Below are 23,580 nucleotides of genomic sequence, written 5' to 3'. Positions count from 1 at the left end.
AAGTGCTGCTGTGATGAGGGTCTGTGTACAGGAATCTTAGTTCATAGATCTGAGTGCATGGTTGTCTTTTCGGAATAAATCCTGGACTTGGTAAGGCTCTCAAGACCTGTTGCCAAATTGCTGACTAGAACGATGATGCAGTCCCACCTTCAGCAGTGCACCTCAGCTGGATAATGCTGTTACAAAACGACGTGTTGCCAGGTTATCAGAAAGAAAAATGACCCAAGTTTAAGACATACTTTCTGTGTATATGGTGGTGGGGATGGAGTCCAGGGCCTCCGATGTGCTAGGCAAGTGCTTTACCAGTGAACTGCGCCCAAACCCGGTACACTGGTATTTTAATTTGCACTACTGCATTTAGTGACAGTGAACATTTAAAATATTCCCCCCCACCCAGTGTATTTCCTCAACTCTAAATTGGAGAAGTTAGGAGAGACCTGCCCATGTCTTCAGATGGTGGACAGCTGCCCCTCACAGGGACCCCGTTGCTTCTGCAGGCAGCCTGCCCTGGGGAATGGTGCTTGGGGCGGGGGGGCGCTGAGCTGGGCCAGTGAGCCACGCCACTGACTCTTCCTGTCTGTCCCTCTTCCTCAGGAGCAAGAGCAGCTCTACCTGCGCTCAGGCGTGGTGTCTTCTGCCACCTTTGAGCAGCCGAGTCGCCAGGTGAAGCTGTGGGTGAAGATGGTGACTCCTCTGATCAAGAACTTCTTCTGAGGACGGACAGGTGCTGTCTGATGCGCCGCCTCTCAGCACGGTTTTTCTGAGAGCTCAGAGTCTGGCCATGATACCCCAACTACCTGAGCACTTGGGGACCCCTCCAAGAACTGAGGACTCTCTCTCACCCCTTCCTTGCTTATGCACAGAGCTGTTCCACTGAGTTTGTGGGCAGTTGGTCCTCAAGCCTTTGATGCCAAGTTAGACAGCCAGTTCACCTCTGGTCAGTGCCAGGGCACCTATGACGGAGTGTGCAGTATGGGGTCCTATCCTACCGTCTTCCAGTGGCTCCTGGGAGGCCCCAGGACAAGGGCCCTGTGCCCAAGGAGACAGAAGGTAGATTCTGTCCTCCCTCCTCTTAGTTGAGCGCGGCCCTGTGGGACACGGTACCTGTGGAGGAGGAGGAAGTGCTCTTGGATGGGAGCCCTGGCCAGCTGCAGCTCAGATGAGCTGGAGGCCAGGCTAGACCTGGCTGCCTTGGCGTCTCCTTGATGTTTTTGTGACACAGTTCAGGGGATGTGGCATTCTAGACAGAGGTGCAATGTTGTAGATGACAGGACGTGCTCTCCCCAGCAGGACGAGCTTGCTTTTCGAGAGCTGCTGGCCGGGTCCCAAGACAGATGGCCGGGCAGCCCTACCTGGGCTGCATGAGCAGTGCTCTCTGGAGCTGATCTGCATGTTCCAGGCCCCTCAGGTCCCAGCGCCCCCAGGGTACCCAGAGAGGTCAGGGGTTTTGTGAGTCGTCTGGTGGTTGGCCGGCCTGTGGCCTGTGGGCGAGCTAGTGCGCGCAGGGTTCAGCGTCAGCGCCAGATGTCTGCGGTGCGGGTCTCCTTGGGTCCTGCTGCCTTGCTTCTCTGCTCACTCAGCCTCATGTTTTGAAAGATTCTTTATTTCATCACACCGTTTTTTCTTCATTATTTTCATTACATTTAATTTTTAAAAAATAATATGTAAATTTAGAGAGTGAAATAGAACTGTGACCCACAGAATGCAGCCAGTTCTTGCTCTGTTTCCCCAGCAGCTGCTTTTGGTTTGGTTCTCCTGATGGTCACACATGTCCATATTTCTAAACATATGCATTATCCCCTTAGAATATAAGCAAACTCTTCAGAATATATTTATTTATTTATTTATTTATTTTTTGGTACTGGGGATCGAACTCGGGTCCTTGTGCTTTCCAGGCAGGCAGCAGAACCACTGAGCTAAATCCCCGGCCCACTCTTGAGAATATAAATGATACTGAATCATACCTCAGTAAAAATGAGCAAAATTCCTCAATGTCATCAGATAGTCAAAAGGTCTTCCAGTAGCTTTATATTGTTACGTTTTGGATTTATTTGCTCTCAGTCCCGAATAAGGACAAGACCTGGTGCTGGGTGCTGTGCCGGGGTCGGCTCCCATTCTTGGGCATCTTCTCACCACAGGGCCTCTTGAGCCTGCTCCTCCCCCGTGTCTCCAGGAGTCACTTTCAACCCTTGCTGCCCCGCGTGCGCCTCAGGCTCCAGCCTTGCACGGGAACGCCGGAGCAGCACTGGGCGGCTCAGCCGGAGTCTGTCCGGCACTTTGGTCCTCTGCTCCCCGGGAGCTGGCAGGAAGGAGGGTCACCTTCGGTGGAATCTGAAGGGCCATCTGGCCTTGTCACCACATCCCAGCCCCAGAGCTCCTAGTGTTAGACAGGACAGTGCAGGTTTCAGTGGCAGGGAGCAGGGTGGAGTGGCGGCCAACCACACTGCCCCAGGGGAGCCACGAATCAGGTAACACTGTTTGCCTCTGCACCAGTTACCAAACTGTCCTGTGGACAATTATGTGAGAGGAGCCTGGGGAGCCGCAGGGGCGCTGGGTTTCTGTCTGGAGAGGAGAGGCTTGCTTAAACACCCCTCGCATTCCTGCAGTTTCTGTGGGACCAGAACAAACGGCGCTGTGCCACAGCCCGGCTTGCTCAACCTTCTTTGCTGCTCCCTTCTCCCTGCCACTTCCTTTGTCTGCTCACAGCCTTTAGGGTGCCGGGGGCAGGTCCTTCCCTCAGCTCTCCTCAGACCAGGGCTCCCCAGCTCTGTAAAGCAGCCAGGAGAGGCAGAGACCAGAAGCGAGGGCTGCTTCAGGCCCCCAGCATATGGGGACTTTGCTCAGCTCCTCTTTCCCCATCCCTGAAGTACAACTCAAAGGTGAATCATCCCTTGGAAAATGTGGAGATACTTTTGTCCACTAGCCACAACATGTACATGTGGAGTAAATTACTGTTTTATTTCAGGCTCTGAAGGCAAAATTGGAAGAGCTTCACATTTTGTGGTTATTACTAAGGATTGGGAGTGAGTTGCCTGGTGGCCACTGGCATTTTATCTCTGGTTGAGGAGGGGCCTGTCCCTGCTGGGACACAAAGGGCTGCAGTGACCCCTCCTGGCCAGCAAAGTGGTTGCCACGCAGCCAGGCGCCAGCTGAGATGCCCGGTCCTGTGCTGTTCCCCAGAGGGGTGGTTCCCAGAGCCCCAGGAAGGAGGGAGCTGAGGGGCTTTTCTTCTCCTCCCCAGTCAGCACCCTGGGCCCGGGGTACTCACAGTGCTCATTATTCCCCTCAGAATTCAGACTTCCCAGACCCCTTGTCACCCACGGTTTAGGTGCATATACTTGGAAAAAAGGTTTTGCCAAAAAAATCAGGATCAGCTGAGCTTCAGGTGCTGTTCCTAGGAGGCTCACAGCACTTGGCTAATTTGAAGCCTAAGACACCCAAGACTCATGCTCCCCCAGGGAACTGTCTTACCTGGATTAACCAGTGATGTGCTAATCTGGCTAGTCACCCCTTCGTCTGAGGGCCCGTCCGCCAGCTCTGCCCCATGTCTTGTGCTGGCACAGTGAGCCCCAAGGCCTGGGCCTCGCCTCACTTCTATTGGAGTGGCTCTGACTGCAGAAAAGAAGGGCTTGCAGTGCCACCTGCAGCCGCCGTAGCCTGGGCAGATGTCTCAGATGAGGAGGGGCTGACACATGAGCCTCTGGAGCACTCGCTCGTGTTTGTGGGCTGTGGGTGCCTGAGGTGGTTCTCCGGAGCCCTTCTGACAGCTGGAGGGGAGTTTTTGGGTTGTTGTATAGATGTCTGAAATGAAAATAGGCTGGAGGACTCCTTCAAAGGAGTGGGAACTCAGCTTCCTTATGCCAGGACCAAGAGGGCCTTGGAATTGGGTGGAAACTGCCACTGAGTAGCTGTCTCATCACACAGCGCCTGCTCTGCACCTGGTCCTAGCACAGGAAGTGAGAGCGATGAGGTGAGGTAAGGCAGAAGGCAATGCTCCGCTGTGGAAATAAGAAACCCGGACCCCTGGAACTCAGCCCTTGCCGTCCCCATTGTGTCTGTGCCCTGCGAAGTTTCAGAAGGGGTGGGCAGCTGAACAGAACGTACTTCAGCAACGTAGAAACAGCACCCATATGGAATAATTATTCTTTTGAATTCCGGTGTGGAGGTTGGGGGAGGTGGGCATTACCATAATCACAGAAGGTCCTCTTGTCCTTGAGAGAAGACGACAATGCCATGACACGGTGTGCAGGGAGTGGCTTGGTCCCACACTGAGGGGTTTGTATCAGCATCAGCCCGAAGGTCTGACTGCTGTGCCCTAGCTCCAGGTGCTGCTGCTAAGCCTGGCTGGCCCACGGGAGCTCAGGATTTGGGGGTCTGGCCCCTGGCTGCAGGTATTTGGGTCCTCAGCCACAAGCAGTGCCAGGCCCCCTGTGGCATCAGGCACTGAGCCAAATCAGATGAGCAAAGCCAAGTGACTGCAGTTGTTTAATCTGCACCACCTCTTCCCCGCCAGCCTCCGCCCTCTGGTTCGTCCAGGTGCAGTTGGTTATAAAGCACCTTGATTATGTAAGAGACAAACCCCATCAGTTCCTGTAAAAAGTGACAGTTGCAAGGCTGAGTTTCTGACTGGAAAGTCTGAGTTTCGGCCCAGCTGTTGGTGTGTGAAGGGTGCGGCTGGGAGGCAGCACCAGCACCAGCTACACCTGCAGGAGTAGTGCCACAGCTGCCAGGATCCACTTGGCCGCCTTCTCTTTGGTCCTCAGGTTGAAGGTCCAGACATAGGTGGGGCCGCGGATGCGCGTCTTGTACACGGGGCACTCATATATGTTCTTGGTCTCCATTCGGTCCACAGGAATGGCCTTGATGAAGATGACAGGCATGGCTGGCGTCAGCTCCTTCAGCCGCGCCTCGGCAATGACTCCTGTCTGTGTGTCCCAGCGGGCTCCTGTGGGGTGGGCGAGGTCGGGGGTCAGGGTGGCCCGGTGAGGGGAAGGGTCCTGCCTGCTGTGCTGGCAGTGAGGGGAGGGCCCCCAGGGAGGCCGAGCACCTCCCTCCCCTTTGCAGGGACAGGCTACTGCCGACACCCCAAGTGCTCAGGCCACGTGCCAGGGACTGCAATCGCTAAATACGGGACACAGGCAGAGGACTCGACGGGTGTTTCGTGAGTGCTGCCACTGCCCTCTGTATCTCGCAGTGCACCGAGGAGCAGCTCAGCTCCGAAGCTCTGGGGTCCATCTGTTTAAATGTGTGGTGTTTTCAGAGACTCATCTGTCAACCTTCTTAATTTCAGTGGCAGGAAATCATTAACTCCAGCTGAAAATTACAGAGCTCCCTGGCTCTCTCTCCTCCTGTGTAATGTCTATCCTGTATGTACGTATATGGTATAAATAAGTATATATATGCATATATAAATATTATTTGCCTTTAACCAGACTGCTGTCATTTCTAGTTGTCCTGGTTAATAATGTGTGTATGTCCTGTCTGGAATTCCAAAATGAACACGGAGAACACTGCTGCTCCGCCCGTGCTGTGATGTGGGGCAGTGGCTGGCGAGCGGGCCTGGCTTGTGAGGGAGCGATTGTGGCTCCATGTGGGGGCTGGGGGCGCGGCAGGACGGGGGCCCCGGGTGAACTGTAACAGTGCCCCCCCTCTCCCCTCCCCCTCAGAAGCCTCTCTGGGGGCTCTGGCAGCTGGCGCCCTTCCCTCTAGATCCTCGCTGGGGCCAGCAGCAGCTTGAGATGTGGTTGTGTAGGGGTTGGGGCCTGTCCTGGCTGCCTGCTCCCAGGCACAAGGGCCGAGCTCACTGCCTGCAGTGGTTTTTCAGCTGTCCACACAAGAGCGCAGTCGTTCTCAGTCAAGCAGAGCCAGGCCGGCTGCCTGGAGTGGGGTTTCTGGGCTCCCCAGACCTCTGTACATTCTCAGAATCCTGTCTGCCTCTAGTGGTCAGCGTGGCTCCCGGCTGCGAGCCCCCTGCCCACTCTGAGTGCCTCTCTTCTGCCGGCCGGGCTGTGCACAGGTTTCCTCCAGCCGAGTAAGAGTGGCTCTGGAGGCCTCTGCGGGCAGACCAGCCCCTCCTCACCTTCCATGAAGAGCCCGTGCACATAGGAGCCCTCTCTGGGGGGAGCAGTCACGTCTTCCCGGTTCTTCTTGGTCACTTCCACAGACAGACACATCTTGTCCAGGGGCCACTCATTCTTCCTCGCCATGGATTGCATGATGGCCGTGAGGAAGGACTGGGGCTTGAAGAGTCCAGCCAGCCACACCACAGTGGGCAGGGCGAGGTCGGTGGTCCAGGCCTCCAGCTCCTGGCAGGAAGCAGTAGTGACTGGGGGCGGGGCGGGGGGGGCCGCTGGGGAATGAACCGGGCAACGCCAGAGCCTGGGAGGGCCTCAGAGAGCAATCAGTAGAGCCCGCCACCTTCCTGGGACGTCTGGCAGGGTCGGGATGGAATGGCAAGACACTCAAGGATAATTGGGGCCCCCAGAGAAGTTCTTGCTTTTGTCACCCTGCTGCTTATACAGAGTGCGCCCCGAGACCTCCTCACTGGGAAGTGAGGCCACTCCACTAGGGACTCACCTGTTTTCCTCTTTAGGAAGGAAGTGCCTGCATTATCAGGGCGGCCGAGAGGCTGTCTGGGCCCTTCCACCCAGCACAGGTCTCCAGGGCCATCTCTGCTGTGTCCCGGAGGCTGGCATTTGGGCACCCCGAGCCCCAGGTGCTCTGGAGGCTCCCTGAGTCTGAGTCAGGCCGTGCTTACCCTGATGCGGAGCAGCAGGTCGGCGTACCAGGCCGCCAGGCCCATCATGGAGGGGTAGGCCCGGGCCACCCATGTGTTGGGCACGGTGTCATAGAACAGAGCCGTGGACAGGTCTTCCATGTCAGTGGTGATGGTCAGTTCCCCCTAAGGGACACACAGATGTGTTCAGCTGCTCGGCTCGAGGTGGACTGGTCAGGCACATGGCTTGCTTGGCCCGATCCTGGGAGTGGGAGGGCACCGGCCCCAGTGTGTCCTGAGTGCTCAGTGCAGCATGACCTGGAAGCGCCCTGGTCAGGGACACAACAGCGTCTTCGGCTGGGGAGGTCTGGGTGACCTCCTGTGGCTTGTCCTGGGGCCCCAGAGCTCCAGAGGGGGAAGGGGGCAGGCCGTAACATACTGATCCCTGGGAGCCAAGGCTGGGAGCCTGGGGTGTGCTGTTTGTTTCCAACCACTCCGGGTCAGCCTGCTTCCTAAGTCATGGCCCCAGCGTCCTCAGTGGCCCTGTTCTTTACCTTCAACCCCAGGTTCAGCTCCTTTAGCGAACGGCGCATCTCATTGATCAGGATGTTCATTCTTTCACATTCTTGAAAGGCAACTACCACGTAGGGGGTCCTTGCGGCCGACTTTCCCATGATCTCAGCCATGGTGAACGACTCCGGAATCTTCTCGAGGATGTCATCCAGCATGGCCTTCACCTGGAAGTCAGTCCCCAGCAAAGCCCTGTCACTGTGTGTTCCCCAAAGCAGAGACCCCCGCCCTGCCAGTGTCAGGGCTTGGGAGCCTGCCCAAGTGTTCACAGACCCGAATCCCAGAGGACGGGTAAGAGGCAAGGGAAGTTGCCCAAGACGCAGGGTTGTGGGGCATAGCCATGCGTGTGACGGGCCAGCCAGCACTGACTGTGGCCCTACTGGCCCGGCCGTGTGACCAGAACTGGGGCCCATCGGGATCCCTGGCCTGGGGTCTCCAGACATGCCCAAACCTACTCACTTCTTGTCCTGTTAGATTGCTAGTGAGCATGGGCTTGGGACTTCGTCCTCTATGGGGACCATGCTGGCCACACCCCTTCACAGAGTGGCCCGTATGTTGGTCACACCCACCACTGTCCATTAGTAGATTCCTGGTTTCAATTGTTGGGTCAACCAAAGCTCACCGCCTTATAGCAATAAAAGTCTTTCGATCCTGAATTGGGCCTGTTTACTGTGGAGCCCAATACTTGGCTGATTTGTGACAGAACTTTTCCAGAATGTATCAGGAAGTGCAGAGGTGCTACTGCCTCAGGCGATGGCCTCGAATTAACCCAGACAGGAGAGTCAGCGCCCTTATGCTCTCTGGACTTTGCTCATTCATCCAGTGCATGTGAGTGCAACCTACCCGTGTCTCCCCAAGCTCATCTGGAAGACTGTTGGAGTATACCTGGGCTGTCCTGAAGAGCCACACTCGCACGTGTCCCAGGGTTCCCGCTGCAGCATGGACCGTGTCCACACACACAGGATGCTTCTGTCTAGGCCAGGGATGCCTGGGTCCTGGTCACTAGCTTGCTGACCCTCCCCTCCCTGCCAATTTCCGGTTCCCCAGGCCATGGGTGGGACAGTGTGCCTGGCTAGCGAGTGCCCAGATCCTCCCTCCAGATCCTGCCCCTTCTCAGTTGGAGAGGACATGAGGGGTCCTGCCTTTTCCTCGCGGGATCCTCCTGTGCCCGCTCCCGAGTCTGTCTCTTTGGGCTGCATTTCTAGGACGGTGCGGAACAGCTTCTCCGAAGTGACGGTCAGAAAGCCGATCTCTGCGTTGGGGTGCAGGCCGTAGAGACAGGGACTCTCAGGGGGCAGATTCTCATCGATGTATTCATGGTAACCCTGGGAAGAAGGACGGTTTGTAAGCAGACTGCCAAAGACAGTCTCAGCTAATGCAAGCTAAGACCCATGTCCTGTGTTTATTACGCATTTCTCACCTGAATGTTCCACCCACGTCTTGCCTTCTGTACAAATCCTGCTTGTTCCCTGGCCCCTCACAGGCTGCCCCCTGTGCTCCCAGCTTCATAAAGGAAATTTCCACTCCTTCCTTATTTTGGTTGCCTGGGTTCTTGCTCGATTATTGATACTCCCTCCACGCTGTAAGGCTCCCACTGGGGGCTAGCCCAGGTAGCATTAACCCCTGCTGAGCTCACGTTTGACACCCCCCCCCGCCCCCCGTGTGAGTGCCTGTCCTCACCTTGTAGTCCAGGTTGGGAGGAATCTGGAAGCTGGGGGCCAGCAGCACCTCTCCGTCCAGCATCTCCGTCCGGACGTACTCCGCCAGGTAGGTCCTGCACAGCCGGCGGTCCCAGTCATCTGTGATGTGCCCACCGTACATGATTTCCCCAAAGAGGTAGCGGAGATCGTCCCAGGGCACCTTCAGGAGGGTGGAAGCAGTTAGGATGAGGGGTTACCCTGCTGGCTGCGTGGTCAGCCATCTTGGTTGGCTACTGTGTTCCCGTGCCCTTCACTGCTGACCACTGTCATCAGGCCAAGGCCCGCCATGCTGGCGTCTGGCCCGGGTGACCAGCCCCTCCAAGACACGCTCCTCCGGCTCCTCTTCTCAGGCTGTGTGTCAGCTGTGACCGGTGGCTCCCCTCACAGCGGCCTCCTCAGGGCTCCTCTGCTGGCGCCCTAGGTGTCACAGACCCAAGCAGGGCGCCCTCCTTCTACGTCCTCCTCTGTATTTTTCATGCTCAGTCTGACTCTCCCGGAGTTCACCTTCAACACAGGCAGCTGAATTCTGAGTTGCTCCAGGGTTGGCTCCAGGCCACCGTACCTCCCATCGGCCACAATCTCCCATGGGTCATGTCTTCTAAATGTACAAGCCGGCCTCCCTCCTCAGCCGCTGAACTGGCGTGTGCGGAAGCGGTGGTGGCCAAGCGCGCTCAGCGCAGACCTCTGCCAGGCTGCCTGACGGTACTGACCACGTGTGCAGTTTTACATTTTCTAGCAGCCACTTAAGAAAGTTAAAGGATCATTCTAACATGTTAGAAAATGTATTCATGAATGTATTCATTGCGTCTTTCAATATCCTGCCTTTGAGCCTAGAGTGTATCTTACACACACAGTACGTCTGGGTGGGCCGGCTGTTCTGATGTGGCTGGCGGCCACCTAACATCCGGAAGCCCACAGAGGTCTGCTGGGCATGCGGATTTTGTCCAAGGACTGCAGACCCTTGGGGAAAAGGAGACATTTATACTACACTTGACCTTAGCCAAAAGGCCCAGGGGCCATGAAAGGTGACATTTATTAACTTCCACAGTGCCATGGCTAAAAGGGCTGTTGATCAGATACTGCTGAATTAATAACAACTAGTTGATCAATTAATTTGTTTAGTCTCATGAATTTTTTGTTTCTTGGTACCAGAGATTGAACTCGGGACCTTGTGCTTGCGAGGCAGGTGGCAGCTAAATCCCTGGCCCAGGTCTCATGAATTTTTACTGAAAACATTTTCTTTAAATTGTCATTTTCCTTTCTCCTTCCTTTCTTCCTTTGTTCTTCTGTCCTTCCTTCCTTCTTTCTTTTTTTTTAATTTTGAGATGGAGTCTTCACCAAGTTGCCCAGTTTGTCCTCAAACTTTCGATCCTTATGCCTCAGTCTCCTGAGGAGCTGGACTGCAGGCATGCGCTGCCATGCCTGGCTCTCTAAACTGTCATTTTCTGACGTGAAATGCTTTTCCCTGCTTGGTTATCACGAGTTTATGAAAAGCAGCTCTTTCCGCATCTGGCTTGCTCAGAGGCAGCTTTGCATTTCCTGTGAGGCAGCGCCCCCACTCAGCCTCCTGTGCCCCACAGCTGCCTCCCTGAACGTCATTTCCCACCAGATGGGGAGGGGTCGGTGGAACTGATTACCAGAGGATCCCAGCTGGGTTTCCACACCTGCCCCACAGAGTCCCTGGAGTGCTGTTGGAGAGAGATTACCAGGCCTCTCCCCAGGAAGTCTGGGGCAGTCTGCGTTCTTAACAAACACTCCAGCTGGTTTTGGTCTTCCAGCCAGAGTGGCAAGCACTGATTTTCCTCAGTCAGGAGGGCGAGGGGCCGCTGGACACGAATGACGTCACGACAGATGCTTACGAGCGTCAGGTGTGACCTGTGCTCCGCAGGGAAAGGGCAGGACATGGTGAGAGTGGATGGCAATGCTCCCTGGACCACCAGTTCGGACCCAGGAAGGGTGGCCCAAATGGCCCCATAGAACCCTGTGCACTCAGCTCGGAACCTGTATGCATGTAAGTGGGTCACAGGGCTACATAAATGTGTTTTACAAATTCTTGCAAGATTGTTCTTCCCACACTTGTCTCCCCAGAGGGAACTGTTCCTACCCGTGGTGATGGAAATCCTCTCTGACATCTTCCCCCTGCATGTTTACTTGTGAGGGGTTGAGGACACGGTGACCGCAGGTGGAGCCTACCTGTCCCTTGCCCCTAGCGTTGCAGGGGTGTGGCAGCCTGCCGACCCCTGGCCCTCTTCTGCCCTCCTGCTTCTGCGGCCGTGACTGCTTCTGCGGGGAACATCTGCCCCCTTCCCAGGCCCTGCTTCCCTGACAGCCATCCCGGCGTCACCTTCCTGGGCCCGGGAAGCTCCGTGGCGGCCTTCTAGGCAGGCTGCTGCCAATCCTGGCCAGGGCCTCCCGCTGTGCCTTCTGGGAGCCCCACAGGGAGCCACTGTGCAGGGGGTGTGTCTGTCTTTTCTTGTCTGGGCTTGGTGCCTCCCCCGCTCCCACTCTTGCCAGCATTTTGAGCTTTGTTCCAAGGGAGTGGAAAACGGGTTTCCTAAGACTGGCATGGAAGGCCAGCCTGGCCCTTCCCTTTCCCCATTGAACCCCCAGTGCTTCTGGCGATGCTGTCACCCTTTCCCTCAGTGACTCGCTGGAGGTCTCTGCCACTGAGCAGCAGGCTCCTCTGCCACCAGCACTGTCCGTCGTCTGTGGCTCTGACCACCCAAGCTGGTTGCACCTGTGTGGCCGAGGGCTGCTTTGTGCCATTCCACCTCTTGGCCTCTAAGAGGGCGCTTGGTGCCTCACTCTCTCGGGAGCCATGATTCTCGCTGCCATTGATTTGGGGCCCAGAGGAAGGAGAAGGCCACGATCTGTAGGGGATACACAGCCCTTGTGCCTCCAATGGAAGAGAGGTGCTAGGGCAGAGCCAGCCTCACCTGCATCAGATGCTGACAGCCACGTGAGGGGCTGCTGTTCGCCAGTCCATGGATGGGGTCTTAGGGGACATATGGCTGAGGCCACTGGGCCTGAGGAGGTACAAGCCACTTAGCTCTCCTCATCTAATAAAGAGCAGGACTAGGGGCGGGGATTTAGCTCAGTGGTTCTGCCGCCTGACTCGAAAGTGGAAAGACCCGAGTTCGATCCCTCTTACCAAAAAGAAAAGAGCAGGGCTGGGATTCAGACCCCCACCGCCTGGTCCCGAGCTGGTGCTCTTGAACTCTAGGCTGCACACGTGTCCACCACTCTGGGGGTGTGTGTGTGTGTGTCCCTGTTTGCTGCAACCTCCCTGCTAGAGACCATTTGCCCCAGGACTGGAGTATTCTGTTTTTGTTCTTTCCAGCCCTCCTTAGCAGTCTGCAGTCTGCATACAACTTGGTGCATTTATTCCCTTTTTCGATGACAATGGAAAGAAGTGCCCCATCTTGCTGAGACTTGTTGGGGCCCCTCAGTCAACCAGGGCTGTCTCTAGGCACTGACTTCAGCACCTTGGGGACAAGAGGCCCTCAACCCAGGAAGTACCCCATCCCCTTCCTGTCGCTGCTGGGTGGTCAGGGCTGCTGGGATTGGGGGGAATGGAGTTCCAGAGCAAGAGGAGCAGTTCTCTGTGAGTGGGCTGTGGAGACAGCTCGCAAGCAGGACTGTCCCCAGACAGCGGGACTAGACGCTAACGTCACAGGACAGTGGTGAGATGCTGCTTTTCAGGGTTACCCTAGTTTATAGAACCAGCTAAATACCTTTTAAACACGAGGCAAAGAACAGTTAAAGGGCAGGACGGAGTGAAGCCTGGGTGGAAGGAACAGCCAAGCCCAGGTGGCGGAGGTGACTCGGGGTGGCCTGGTGAATCCAGACCCTGACTGCAGCCCTCACCTTGGGATTGGCCTCCAGGTAATTGTACAGCACGTTGATGGAGATGGTGAGGTCCCCGTTGTTGAAGGGATACGAGCGGTTCCAACCCTGGGCGCCAAACTTGCGTCGCTCAGCCACCACGGCGTGAAAGTAGCACAGGGCGAAGAGGATGCACTTGAACTCTATCTCTTTAGAGCACATGTCTAGCGTGTCCTGCAGGGGACAGGCAGAAGTGGGCAAGTTTGGTTTTTTTTTTTGTTTTTGGTTTTTTTTAAGTGTTTTGAGTCAGGGTCTCTCTGTGTAGTCCAGGCTGGTCTTGAATTTGTTCTATAGCCCAGGCTGGCCTCAAACTCACAGAAATCCTCCTGTCTCAGCTTCCTGAGTGCTGGGATTACAGACGTGTGCCACTATACCCAGTAGAAAGAGAATTTATAGAGAGTCCCGTTTTTGCCACTTCTTTTTTTTTGTTTTTGTACCAGGAATCAAACTTGGGACCTTGTGCTTGTGAGGCAAGTGGTGGAGCCACTGAGCTAAGTTCCCGGCCCACTGTCTTTGCCACTGTGAGGGGACTGCTCCAATCTGTCCCTCGTCACACCCACCCACTGGTGAAGGCTCAAGCAGAATTGCTTTCCCTTGTTTCTTCCAGACATGCAGTTTTTTCACTTTTAAGTATTTATCACAAGTGAGCCAGGCGTGGTGGCACACGCCTGTAATCCCAGCACTTGGGAGGCTGAGGCAGGAGGACTGCTGCAAGTTTGAGGCCAGCTTGGGCTGCATAGTGAGTTCAGGGCCAGCCTGAGCCACATAGTGAGACCTTATCTAAAAAAAGAAACAAAAACAAAAGAACAGGTGAAATTGATCAAATAAGTCATGTGTTGCACAACAACATTTCAGTCAGTGATAGACTGTGTATGAGGTGGATGTCGAGATTAGGGCTCGGGTAAAGATGCTGTGCTGTCGTCACATGGCAGCTCAGGAGTGATGTGCATTGAGCTGATGCTGGCACAGAAACACCTGTGCTGCTTGTCGTATGAAAGCTGAGCTCGTGCAGTTACGTATGTGCATATTTGATAATGACAATGAACAACTGTGTCGTTGTGCTCTGTGTGTGGTGCTGGGGGTGGAGCCCAGGGTGAGCGCTCCACACGGAGTTATCCTCCCAGCCTGTACTACATTTTTTATTCTCACTTATTTATTTACTTATTTATGCAGTAATCAATCTGGGGATTGAACCTAGGCCCTTCACACTGAGGTACATATTCGGAGACAGGGTCTCCCTAAGTCACTAAGTCGCCCAGGCTGTGAGCTTGGGATCCTCCTGCCTCAGTCTCCCAGAGTGCTGGAAGTACAGGTGTGTGCCACCATGCCTGGTTTATTATTTTAGAATGTACTCCTCCACTCCTGCTTTTTTTGTTTTGTTTTGTTTTGTTGGTACCGGAGATCGAACTCGGGACCTTGCGCTTCGAGGCAGGTGGCAGAACCACTGAGCTAAATCCCTGGCCCTCCTGTTTTTGTTTAAGTAGTCATCTGGGAATGGCGGAGCACTGCAGTCCTGGCACTTAAAGGACCCATGCTGGCGATGGGTGAAGATGAACTGGCAGCCTCCCTGTCCCACCCCAGTCTGCCACCTGCCGAGAGACGCACACAACGTGCAGTACGAATGAAATGCCCTACTGCCGCAAAAGTCCCTAAATGTGTCATCTCATCGCTGTACTGACCTCATTACAGACTGGGCCTGACCTGGGCCCCTGTGAGCCACCTTGCCCCTGGCACCAGGTCCACGCAGGGCCCTTTGTTGCCCTGGATTCCCACTGCACACCCCTCACCACACTCTGGTCAGACATCTGCCGTGTGGCCTGATTGTCACTTGTTCCCTGTCCCTGCAACATGCTGGGCATAGGTGTTGACTGGAGGGACAAAGGCACAAGAGACCCACTTCTGACATCTGCTTTTCTGCCTTCAGTTTGACAATGTGTGTCCTTCCAAGTGGGTCAGGAATCGCTAGTGGATGGCTCAGAATTCTCTTGTAAGGACCTGTTAATGTTAAGCTGTATAAAGAAGTTATGCATCCTGGGCTCAGTGACCTCAGTAGGTAGATCTTCGTTAGGGTGACAGGAGAATAGTGTTGAAACTTCAAAAAGATCTAGGCTTACAAGGGAGACGGGTGTGTGCTCACAGAAGGTTGTATGAGGTGTGATGGAACAATACGGTGAGTGCTTAAAAAATTATTATAGTAAAAGACACATGGCCACGAATCCCTCTCAAGACACCCCCACACCCCCCGCTTTGAACACACTCATCCCATCCTTCTTGCCACTTTCCGAAGCAGGTCTGGAATTCCTCTTTCGTGAGTGTCTTCAGTTGCACTGTTGTGGCTGCCTCCATGTCCCAAATCTATTTAAAATGTTTTCCTTTCATGGCCGTTTTGACTTTGAGGAAGAACCAGAAGTTGCCCCATGCCAGATCTGGTGAGTAAAGTGGGTGAGGACGTGCTGTAATATTTTATGAGCTGGCCTTTGTGTTGGATGGCACTTGGCAGCAGCATTCACTGTATTTTTTTTTAAATCACTCCTCATAAAGGTGCTCATGATAAAGGACTTCCAGAACAGCTTCAGAAAGTGGCAAGGGCGATGGGGTAAGTGTGTTCAAAGCAAGGGGAACTATTTTGAGGGTTAATGACAGTATGTCTTTTACTTAAAGCATTTAAAAAAAAAAATTCACCGTATGTTTTGATCCCCAGTGGAAAATGAGGACGTGCCCACAGGATAACACAGTTGCAAAAGCAGCCATCTGTGGCAGGATGGGTGGGGAGACCACAGAGAGGGGGCGTGGGGTGCAGCCTCAAGGATTGTGAGCTTCCAGTGGGAGGAAGGGTGAGCAGACTCCAGGCGGAAGCAGTGGCGCAGGAGACCTTCCAGGCAGGCCTGGTGATCCCGGAGCTGTGATGCCAGGCACGCTCAGGCCTTTGCCCTCCACCCTGTCCCTGCAGGCGGCCCCTGCAGTCATGTGGAGGACAGGCTCACTGCGGCGTCCTTCCTACCGATGGCGGGGATGGGAGAGGGGACCCAGGGTGAGGACACCGGGCCCAGGTGGGGACAGCATCGCCTCCAGCGTGGCGTGGGGTGCTGTGGGCCATCGCCTGAAGTTGGCCTTCATCCCAGCATCACACCTCATGAGGGTGGCAATGGCTGTGCCTCGGGAAAGCTGACTGACCCCAGGGAGCCACCCGCAGGAGAGGGGCAGCGACTAGCTCACGGTTCCCAGGATTCACCCGCACCGGTCGGGAGGGTTGGAAAACTGTTTCCACTCGATAAAGACGTCAGTAATCACAGCCTTTCAGAAACATACTGTGGTGGACGGTGTGTGTACAGGGTGGCGTGGATGGCAGGACACCAGGCTGGAGGGGTCCCCCGAGCTCAGAGGTGACACCCTGGGCCTGGGGCGGACGCTGGGCTCAGCGCAGGGCACCCTACCTGGGTGAAGAGGTCCAGGGCCTTGTGCAGGTTTGCATGCATGCCCGTGGGCGGCTCGTTGGTGATTTTGATGGCATTTTCCAGGATGCCCTGGGGGATGATGTGGGATTCGGGGCTGGGCGCGGGCTCGGCACTGATGAACACGCGGTAGTTGTAGTGACTCCCCATGCTGTATTGCTCCACCTTCTTATCCAGGGTGCTCAGCCACCGGGCCACCAGGTGGATGTTCTGCAGCCAAGGCCAGGGGTTAGTGCTCCACTCCAGGCCTGCGAGGAATGGCCACTGCGTCCCGCTCCGGGCACAGACTGAGCTCTTCCTGGTGGCACCCCCACTGCTGCCCACCCTCGCCAGGTGTGGGCGTTGAGATATTTCCATTAGTTCTTGTGCTCGGTTATTTCAAAGCCTCCAGCCTTGTGGTGAGTCCTCCGCATCCTCCCTACACTAAGGCTGGGATCACCTGGTCCCCAGCCCCACTTCTGGGGGCACCCTGGAAGGGCACCAGGGCGAGGAGGGGTACTTGTGCCCGGGTCAGACCAAAATGTGGTACAGCACACGTCCCGGGGCCTGTGGCCCTTGCTACCTGCCCCAAGCACCACCCCTAGGGATGGTTTTGTTGGCTGAGGATTTTGTTTTGGGTTTTTTTTTTCACTTCAGCTCTGGCTGTGGATTCCAGGGCCTTCACACAGAACTATACCCAGATGGGCCTGAACTTGGGATCCTCCTGCCTCAGCTTCCCGGAGCGCTGGGGTGACAGGCATGCAGCTCATGTTAGGGGTTCGCTGGTATAGAGTCATCTGTTCTCCCACCTGGGTGGCCTTGTGCCCCTACCCCAAGCTGACCTGGGCCCAGTTGTTTCGGGTCTGCTCCCTCCTGCAGGGGCTGTTAGATCCCCACTCACATTTTCTTGCAAATCCCCGAAATAAGTTGCTTCCTTTTGGGTTCCAGCCCCAAGGCTGCTGTGGTGAGGGAGCCTCACCTGCAGAATGACCCAGTGCCCGTTCTTGGCAGCCACATCCAGAGCGTTCTCGGCCACCATCTCCTGCCCCTGCCCCAGGGACACATTGTGGAGTTTCCCATTGTCTATGGTAAATCCCAGTTTTTTTCCTAAAGAAAGGAAAAACAGGAAAAGCACAGAGATGATTCAATGACAAAGGTTCCAGCTGTGCCGTCCACGGCCGGGAACTCCACACGCATCCCCATCTTGTTTACAATGGGGAAATACACGTCACTTCAAGCTCACCATTTCATACCATCTCAGTGACATTTAGTGCTCTCACCATACGTATTGTGCAACTGGCTGCCGGGCTCCGGGGTGTCTTCACGGCTCCGAATCCTCACGCCTGTTAGGCAATTGTTCTCCGTGCCCCTCCCCAGCCCCGGTGTCAGCCAACCCATTTTCTGCCCCGTGGACATTTCATATAAATGGAATCACAGTCTGAGGCCTTTGTGTCTGGCTTCTTTTAACTGAGCATAATGTCTTCAGGGTACATCCATGTTGAAGCATGTGTCAGAACACTGTCCCTTTTTATGGCAGAATAACATCCCGCAGTGCAGCTATTCTACATCTGCTTACCCCTGCATCAGTTGGATATCTAGGTTATTTATGTTACCTTTTAGTTCCTGTGAGTACATATTTATGTCACACACTTGTTTGAATATGTCTTCTTCTGGGGAGGGGGTAGGGTGCTGGGAACCAAACCCAGGGCCTCCTGCACACTGGGCGAGGGCTTTACCATTGAGCTACACCTCCAGCCCCTGAATACTGTGTTCCCAGGAGTGGAATGGCAGGGTCACAGAGTCATTCTGTGTGTAGCTCATGGAGAAACTGCCAAACTGTTTCCCACAGCAGCTGCACCATTTCATATTCCTGTTAGCAGTGTGCTTGGCTTTCAGTCTCTCCACACCCCTGCCAACGCTTGTTCTGCTTCTGGTCCAGCTACCCTATGGGGTGTGTGCTGGTGTCTCACAGCAGTTTGGATTTGCCCTTCCCTGGCGATATCCACACATGCTCTCCTCTGGAGGATGTCACCGGCCCTCGGCACTTACCCAGGGCTTCCACGTCTTTCAGGGGGTCCACCCCTGGGGAAAGGATGAAGAAGATAGGGGTGGACGGGCTGCTCTCCTCATAGGACTTAGGAAATTCAACGCTCCAGCCTTCCACAAACTTGCTGCCCATCTTCTCCTCCACAAAGTTCCTGCCGGAGATGTGCACCGTTAGGCCTGAAAGCTGTGGAACCCAGAGTTTGGGGGCAACCCCAGACCTTCATGGGTCCATAATAAGCTAATGTGCAGGTGCGGAAAGAAACGGCCCAAGCAGAGACACCTCTGGCAAAGCTGTTCTCGGGCTTTCTTCCTGCAGCAAGAGGACTGTGTGTGCTTTCTCTGCCGTGGCTGTATGTGTCATGGGCACATGGTTTCTGAGCTGCCCAAGCAGCTGTACTAGGAGAAGCCCTCACCCTGCCAGGGCACACAAGGTCGACTGGGGATGGGGGCGGGCAGGAAGGAAATTCAACTTAGAGCGGTGCTGCTGAGGCCTCGGCCCCACAACACGGGTCACCAGACCTGTTGGAGAAAAGAGGTGCCTGGGACACAGAAGCCCCTCTGCCCAGCCCTGCAGCTCTGTCCAACTGCATCTAGAGTCAGTCCAGGCTTCAGATAATCCTCTAGGAGAAAGTGGAGTCCCGTTCTGGCTGATTCCGGATTTCAGGTATCTGCCGCCTCCCTTGCTCACAGGCAGCTGAGCTCACTCCATTCTGCCATCCAGCCCAGGCCTAGACTGACCGCTGGCCGTGTCTCCAGGCTAGGAACCTGCTCCTCGGAGGCAGCCTGAGTGCTCTGGGGGTCCGGGAGCACTTCCGGCACCGCCGGTCCCTTGAATTCGCCCATCTGCTCCAGCCCCTCCCCTGCTTCAGGGAAGATCTGGGGGCTCTGCCTTCCCGCTCGCTGGGGCCTTCTGGGCACCTGGATCTGTTACTCATTTCCCCGCTCTGGTCTTCTGCAGGTTCTATAGTTTCCTGCACCGACACTGACTACAGGTGGGTGGAGAGAGGGGAGTCGCTCTCCCTGAAGCCCCGGATCCTGTCAGCCAGACATTTGGAATAGACTCACAAGGCAGATGTGATGACCCTGGGCCACAAAGGGCCTTCCAGGATATACTAAGCCCTGCACCTGGGCAGGGGTGGAACTGAATCGCCTTTGTTAATTACCTGGCAGCCAGTGGGGAATTGGTGGTGCTGAGTGAGGGTACACACCCGAGCACCGGCCCACACTAAGCCTTCCAGGGTGGGCGGAGGTTCCTGCTCCATGGTCTGTGCCCTCCTGGGGCCTCTCCCAAACCGTGTCCTGGGCTTCTGGACGCTGCCCTGCTGTGTCCCTGGACCAGCCCAGCCCTCCTGAATGATGGTGAGCTCTTGTTTCTTTTCAGCCCCACCTTGCCCACCGCTCCTGGCTTTTTTTCCTCTCTTCCATCCGAGGAAAACAGAGCAAAACAAAAAGTCAGTGAATAACCAGTGGGTGTGAGTCAGGGCCCTGCTTTGTCAGAGGGGAATTCTGTTAGGGCCATGAGTGCCTTTTGGGAACTCTGGCCGCATTCATGCTGCTGGGAAAGCTGAAAAGGAAAGAAGCCATCCCCGCCCAGGCCCTGAGCGTGGGCCCTGGGCTCGGGCCGTGTGAACCCCCGCTGCCCCTAGAAGTGGCCATCCTTCCAGGATGGAAGGGGTCAGGTCATTTGCAAAGGAGCCGCAGCAGACATCCACAAAAGACAGATGTTAAGGGCGGCCACCGAGGGGTGAGAAGTCCTCAAGCGCTGAGGGATTTGCCACTTCTGCATTGGCGTGAGCATGAGGACACGAACTTTGCTGTCAGTCTCGAAGGCTTGCGTGGGAGTGGGCTGTCCCCCATTAGGGTCAGTTGGGGCCGGGGTCCCCCTGATCGTACTCCAGACAGGGAAGTTAGTGAGAGCTCAGGGTCATAGGTTGGCTACCAAAGATGAACGTGGGTCAGAGGGCCTTGCTGCCGTCCTCTGTAAAACGGGGTTAGAAAGCAGCCTGAGGGACGACTGGAAGCCTTCAGGGTACCCGGCCCAGGGCCCCATGGCCTTGTCGCTTCCATCCCTCGCCTGCGCCCAGGACACTCACTTGATGGCGTAGGTCATGCGGTCTGGCCGCAGGCACCGCATCATGCAGAGCTTCTGTAGGGCTGTCTTGTTCTTCCACTCCTTTGGGAAGACTTCCTTCTCTGGGGCCTCCGACTCCACCAGCTTCTTCCACCGCTTGGCAGACCCTTCAATGTCATTGTCCAGGTTCTTGAACTCATCCATCTCCGCCAGGGCCTAGGGCAGAGGTGGCAGTGGGGGCACCTTCCCGACTCCCCTCAGTTCCCTGAAGAGAGGCCATGGCCTCCAGAGGAACCCAGGGCTCTGAGTGGCCTGTTGCTAAAACAGTGACCATCACTCGTATCAACTGCAGGCCTGGCCTCTGTGGGAGGAGTCCAGCCTGGCCGTGTGGCTTTGCGCCTTTGGACAGGCTCTGGACAAAGCCATTCTGTCCTGGGCACTACTTTCATCAGGCAGGGACCTAGCCATGTCCCTCAGCATGAACGCAGGGCCTTCTGGGAACTGGCAGCCGCCCATCCACCCTCCATCCCCTTCTGTGGTCCCCTGGCTTTACTGAATTTTATGGAGGCCCCAGATCCTTGTAATCTGGCCTTGCAGACATCCTCAGCCCTGGCCAAAGAGGCTCCACAGCAGGAAGAAAGGACGCAGAGCTGGAGTTTGAAGACTCACCTTGATCCCGCCCCAGCTTTGGTGCTGCAGGAAGTCCACTGGTGAGACGACCCCAGCCTTGAAAGGGAAGCGCAGGAGGAAGTCCAGCTCCACCGGGTTCAGCTCTTTCTTCATGGACAAAACCTGAGGGAAGGTGAGGTGACGCTCGGTTTGGCCCCCAGGCAGCAGCACGGTGGGTGGGGGCTGTCAGTTATTATTGCCCTTGAGATGAGTCTCCTTGTGCACTGGATCCAGGAAGAGGGGAGGAGTTCACGCTGCCCTTGGCTTGGGCAGGACTTGGTCCTCCCCTTCACTTTGTGTTTTTAAATTGGAGTAAACACAAAGCTTATCGTTTTAATCATATTCAAGCCCACGACTTGGCGGCACAATCTGGTTTTAGAACCTTTCACTGCTCCAGCAGGAAACCTCTCCTTAGCCAGCTGCCCCCATTCGCCTGCCCCCAGCCCCTGGCCACCTCTGGTCTACTCTCTGTCTCTTTGGATTTGCTTCATACATGCCTTTTGCACCTGGCTCTTGTTGAGACTCGTCTCTGTCACAGAGTATGGGTCAGAATTTTGTTCCTTTTTAAGACTGAGTAACATTCCACTGTGGGGCACACCGCACTGCACTGTGTTTCTCCATGCATCTGCCCAGGGAGTGTTGGCTTACTTGGGCTATGTGAATCATTTGGCTTTTGGCTGGGTGAATAATGTGGCTGTGAATGTTGGTGGATGACAATCTGGATACCTGAGGTTTCTTTTGTGCATGTTAGCTACACAGACCCATGGGCTTCATTTGAGCATATCCGTACACGCATGTACATGCATGTAATATGCTTGGTTATTCCCTGCCCCATACCTGTTTTGTTTTATATAACAATATATTGTAATAAAAGTTATTCAAAACTCATGAATAATTTGTCTCTGGAATTTTCCATTTACTCTTCGGAGACAGTGGGGAACAGTGGGTCACTGAAACCATGGAAAGTGAAATCACAGGGCCGGGGATTTAGCTCAGTGGTTCTGGCTCCTGCCTTGAAAGTGCAAGGTCCTGAGTTCGATCCCTGGTACCAAAAAGAAAAAAAAAAAAAGTAAAATCACAGCTTAGCAGGGACTCCTGCCCCGTCACCTCGCTTTGCTCTGAATATTGAGTTTCAGGTTTCCCTTCTCATTTTTCCATTAGCTTTTATGAGAGACAAAGGAAGATTTGAAAACTACACTTCAGATTGCCACTGTTGTCCCAGAATTTAATTTTTTTTCTATTGAGGTAATATTTACATACAATTAAACAACCAGTTCTTTTAAGTGTTGAGTTTTTAAAATTTGAGACAAGGTCTCACCAGGTAGCCCAGGGTGGCCTTGAATTCAGGGAGATCCTTCTGCCTCATCCCCCTGAATGCTGGGATTACAGTCAGGTGCCACCACACCCAGTTTCAGTGTTGATTTTAGGGTTAATTTTAATGTTAATTTTAATTTAATTTTGACTTTCGCCAGTGGTTGCACGGGGTAACTCACCACTGTGCCAGACAAGATTCAGGACATTTCCATCAGCTTAGGAAGTCCGGCGTCCTCTTCATCAATCTCCCCGTCCCGGAGGAGGCGGTCCCATTCTCCCCTCTATCTTTCGAGATTGAGTCACCCATTCTGGACAGGGCTCCGCGTGGACCCCATGGATTCCCACGTCTGGCTCCTTACGTGCGGAGAGGTCTGTAAGATTAACTTGTACTGCTGTGTGTGCCAGTCCTTTGCTGTTTTACTGCTTGGTATCCATAGTACGCACGCATCACAGTTTCATGCCTGTTTTTAGATCTTCTGGATATATACCCTGGAATGAAATTGCTCGGTCCTGTTCTCTACCATCTTGTCACTTGTATGTGGCTGCTCCCTGGGTCCCCAGCCCCTGGTCTGGGTCATTTTGCAGTGGCTTTTCTGGGGCAGCCAGCGGGCACCCCCAGCCTCGGCTGGGTGCAGCCAGAGTCAGGTGCCCAAACAGGCCCTTTGTTCAGGCCCTGGAGGGAGTTTCTTCCATGTCAGGCTCTTCTTTTGGTCAAACAAAAATGTGTTTCTGGGGGCCAAGGAGAGAGCCTCCTCTCCCAGCAAATTAAAGGGCATGCTGAAGACCTCTGAGGGTTTTTTTTTTTTGGTACCGGGGATCGAACTCAGGTCCTTGTGCTTGTGAGGCAGGCGGCCAGAAGCACTGAGCTAAATCCCCGACCCCCTCTGAGGATTTTTTTAGCAGCAGGAAAACTCAGTGAATGTGTGAGTCAAAGGCTCAGAGACAGGAGAAACCTCCACCCTGTGGACTCCCTGGCTCCACGTGTGAGTTTGGACTCAAAGCTAGGTTTGCCCTGATCCCCACGGTACCTGTACCCACAGCTGTAACACGGTGTAAACAGGATCACAAAGGGGTGTTTTGTGGTTTGGCTGTGAACCCGAGAAACACGGGCTGAACTTGTTCCCCAGCGTGGCAGTGGTGACTGGGCCGGGAGGGCAGCGTGAGGCTCACACCCTTGTG

The 23,580-nt window shown here is 54.9% G+C and overlaps 2 protein-coding genes across 10 annotated transcripts in view; one reads left to right on the top strand and one right to left on the bottom strand.

Moving 5' to 3' along the window:
• Positions 1-5,428, top strand: part of Pgs1 (phosphatidylglycerophosphate synthase 1) — a 40,446-nt gene extending 35,018 nt beyond the window's left edge. For 7 of the 9 annotated variants that reach the window (XR_002388246.2, XR_002388247.2, XM_004860828.3 and 4 more), the window contains 2 exons: positions 595-724; positions 4,853-5,428. Coding sequence is in view for 6 of the 9 variants with exons in the window: in XM_004860828.3 (XP_004860885.2) it covers positions 595-714 (120 nt within the window). In the remaining 3 variants the exon portion in view is untranslated. Of the gene's footprint in view, positions 1-594 lie in introns of all 9 variants that reach the window. The other 2 variants (XM_021241337.2, XM_021241338.2) reach the window with 1 other exon arrangement.
• Dnah17 (dynein axonemal heavy chain 17) overlaps positions 4,469-23,580 on the bottom strand; it is a 114,060-nt gene continuing 94,948 nt past the window's right edge. The window contains exons 70-81 of the mRNA XM_021241333.2: positions 21,088-21,210; positions 20,441-20,634; positions 18,351-18,499; positions 17,281-17,408; positions 16,305-16,532; positions 12,853-13,044; positions 8,966-9,145; positions 8,428-8,610; positions 7,270-7,452; positions 6,758-6,901; positions 6,080-6,305; positions 4,469-4,945 (exon numbers count right to left, since the gene is read on the bottom strand). Coding sequence (XP_021096992.2) covers positions 4,698-4,945; positions 6,080-6,305; positions 6,758-6,901; positions 7,270-7,452; positions 8,428-8,610; positions 8,966-9,145; positions 12,853-13,044; positions 16,305-16,532; positions 17,281-17,408; positions 18,351-18,499; positions 20,441-20,634; positions 21,088-21,210 — 2,178 coding nt within the window. The 3' untranslated portion in view covers positions 4,469-4,697. The remainder of the gene's footprint in view (positions 4,946-6,079; positions 6,306-6,757; positions 6,902-7,269; positions 7,453-8,427; positions 8,611-8,965; positions 9,146-12,852; positions 13,045-16,304; positions 16,533-17,280; positions 17,409-18,350; positions 18,500-20,440; positions 20,635-21,087; positions 21,211-23,580) is intronic.

This window comes from Heterocephalus glaber, unplaced genomic scaffold (genome assembly GCF_053883595.1).
Source record: "Heterocephalus glaber isolate CG9 unplaced genomic scaffold, H.glaber_assembly_v1.0 deba00000937, whole genome shotgun sequence".
Taxonomy (NCBI): Eukaryota; Metazoa; Chordata; class Mammalia; order Rodentia; family Bathyergidae; genus Heterocephalus; species Heterocephalus glaber.
This window is presented reverse-complemented; position numbering and strand designations above follow the sequence as displayed.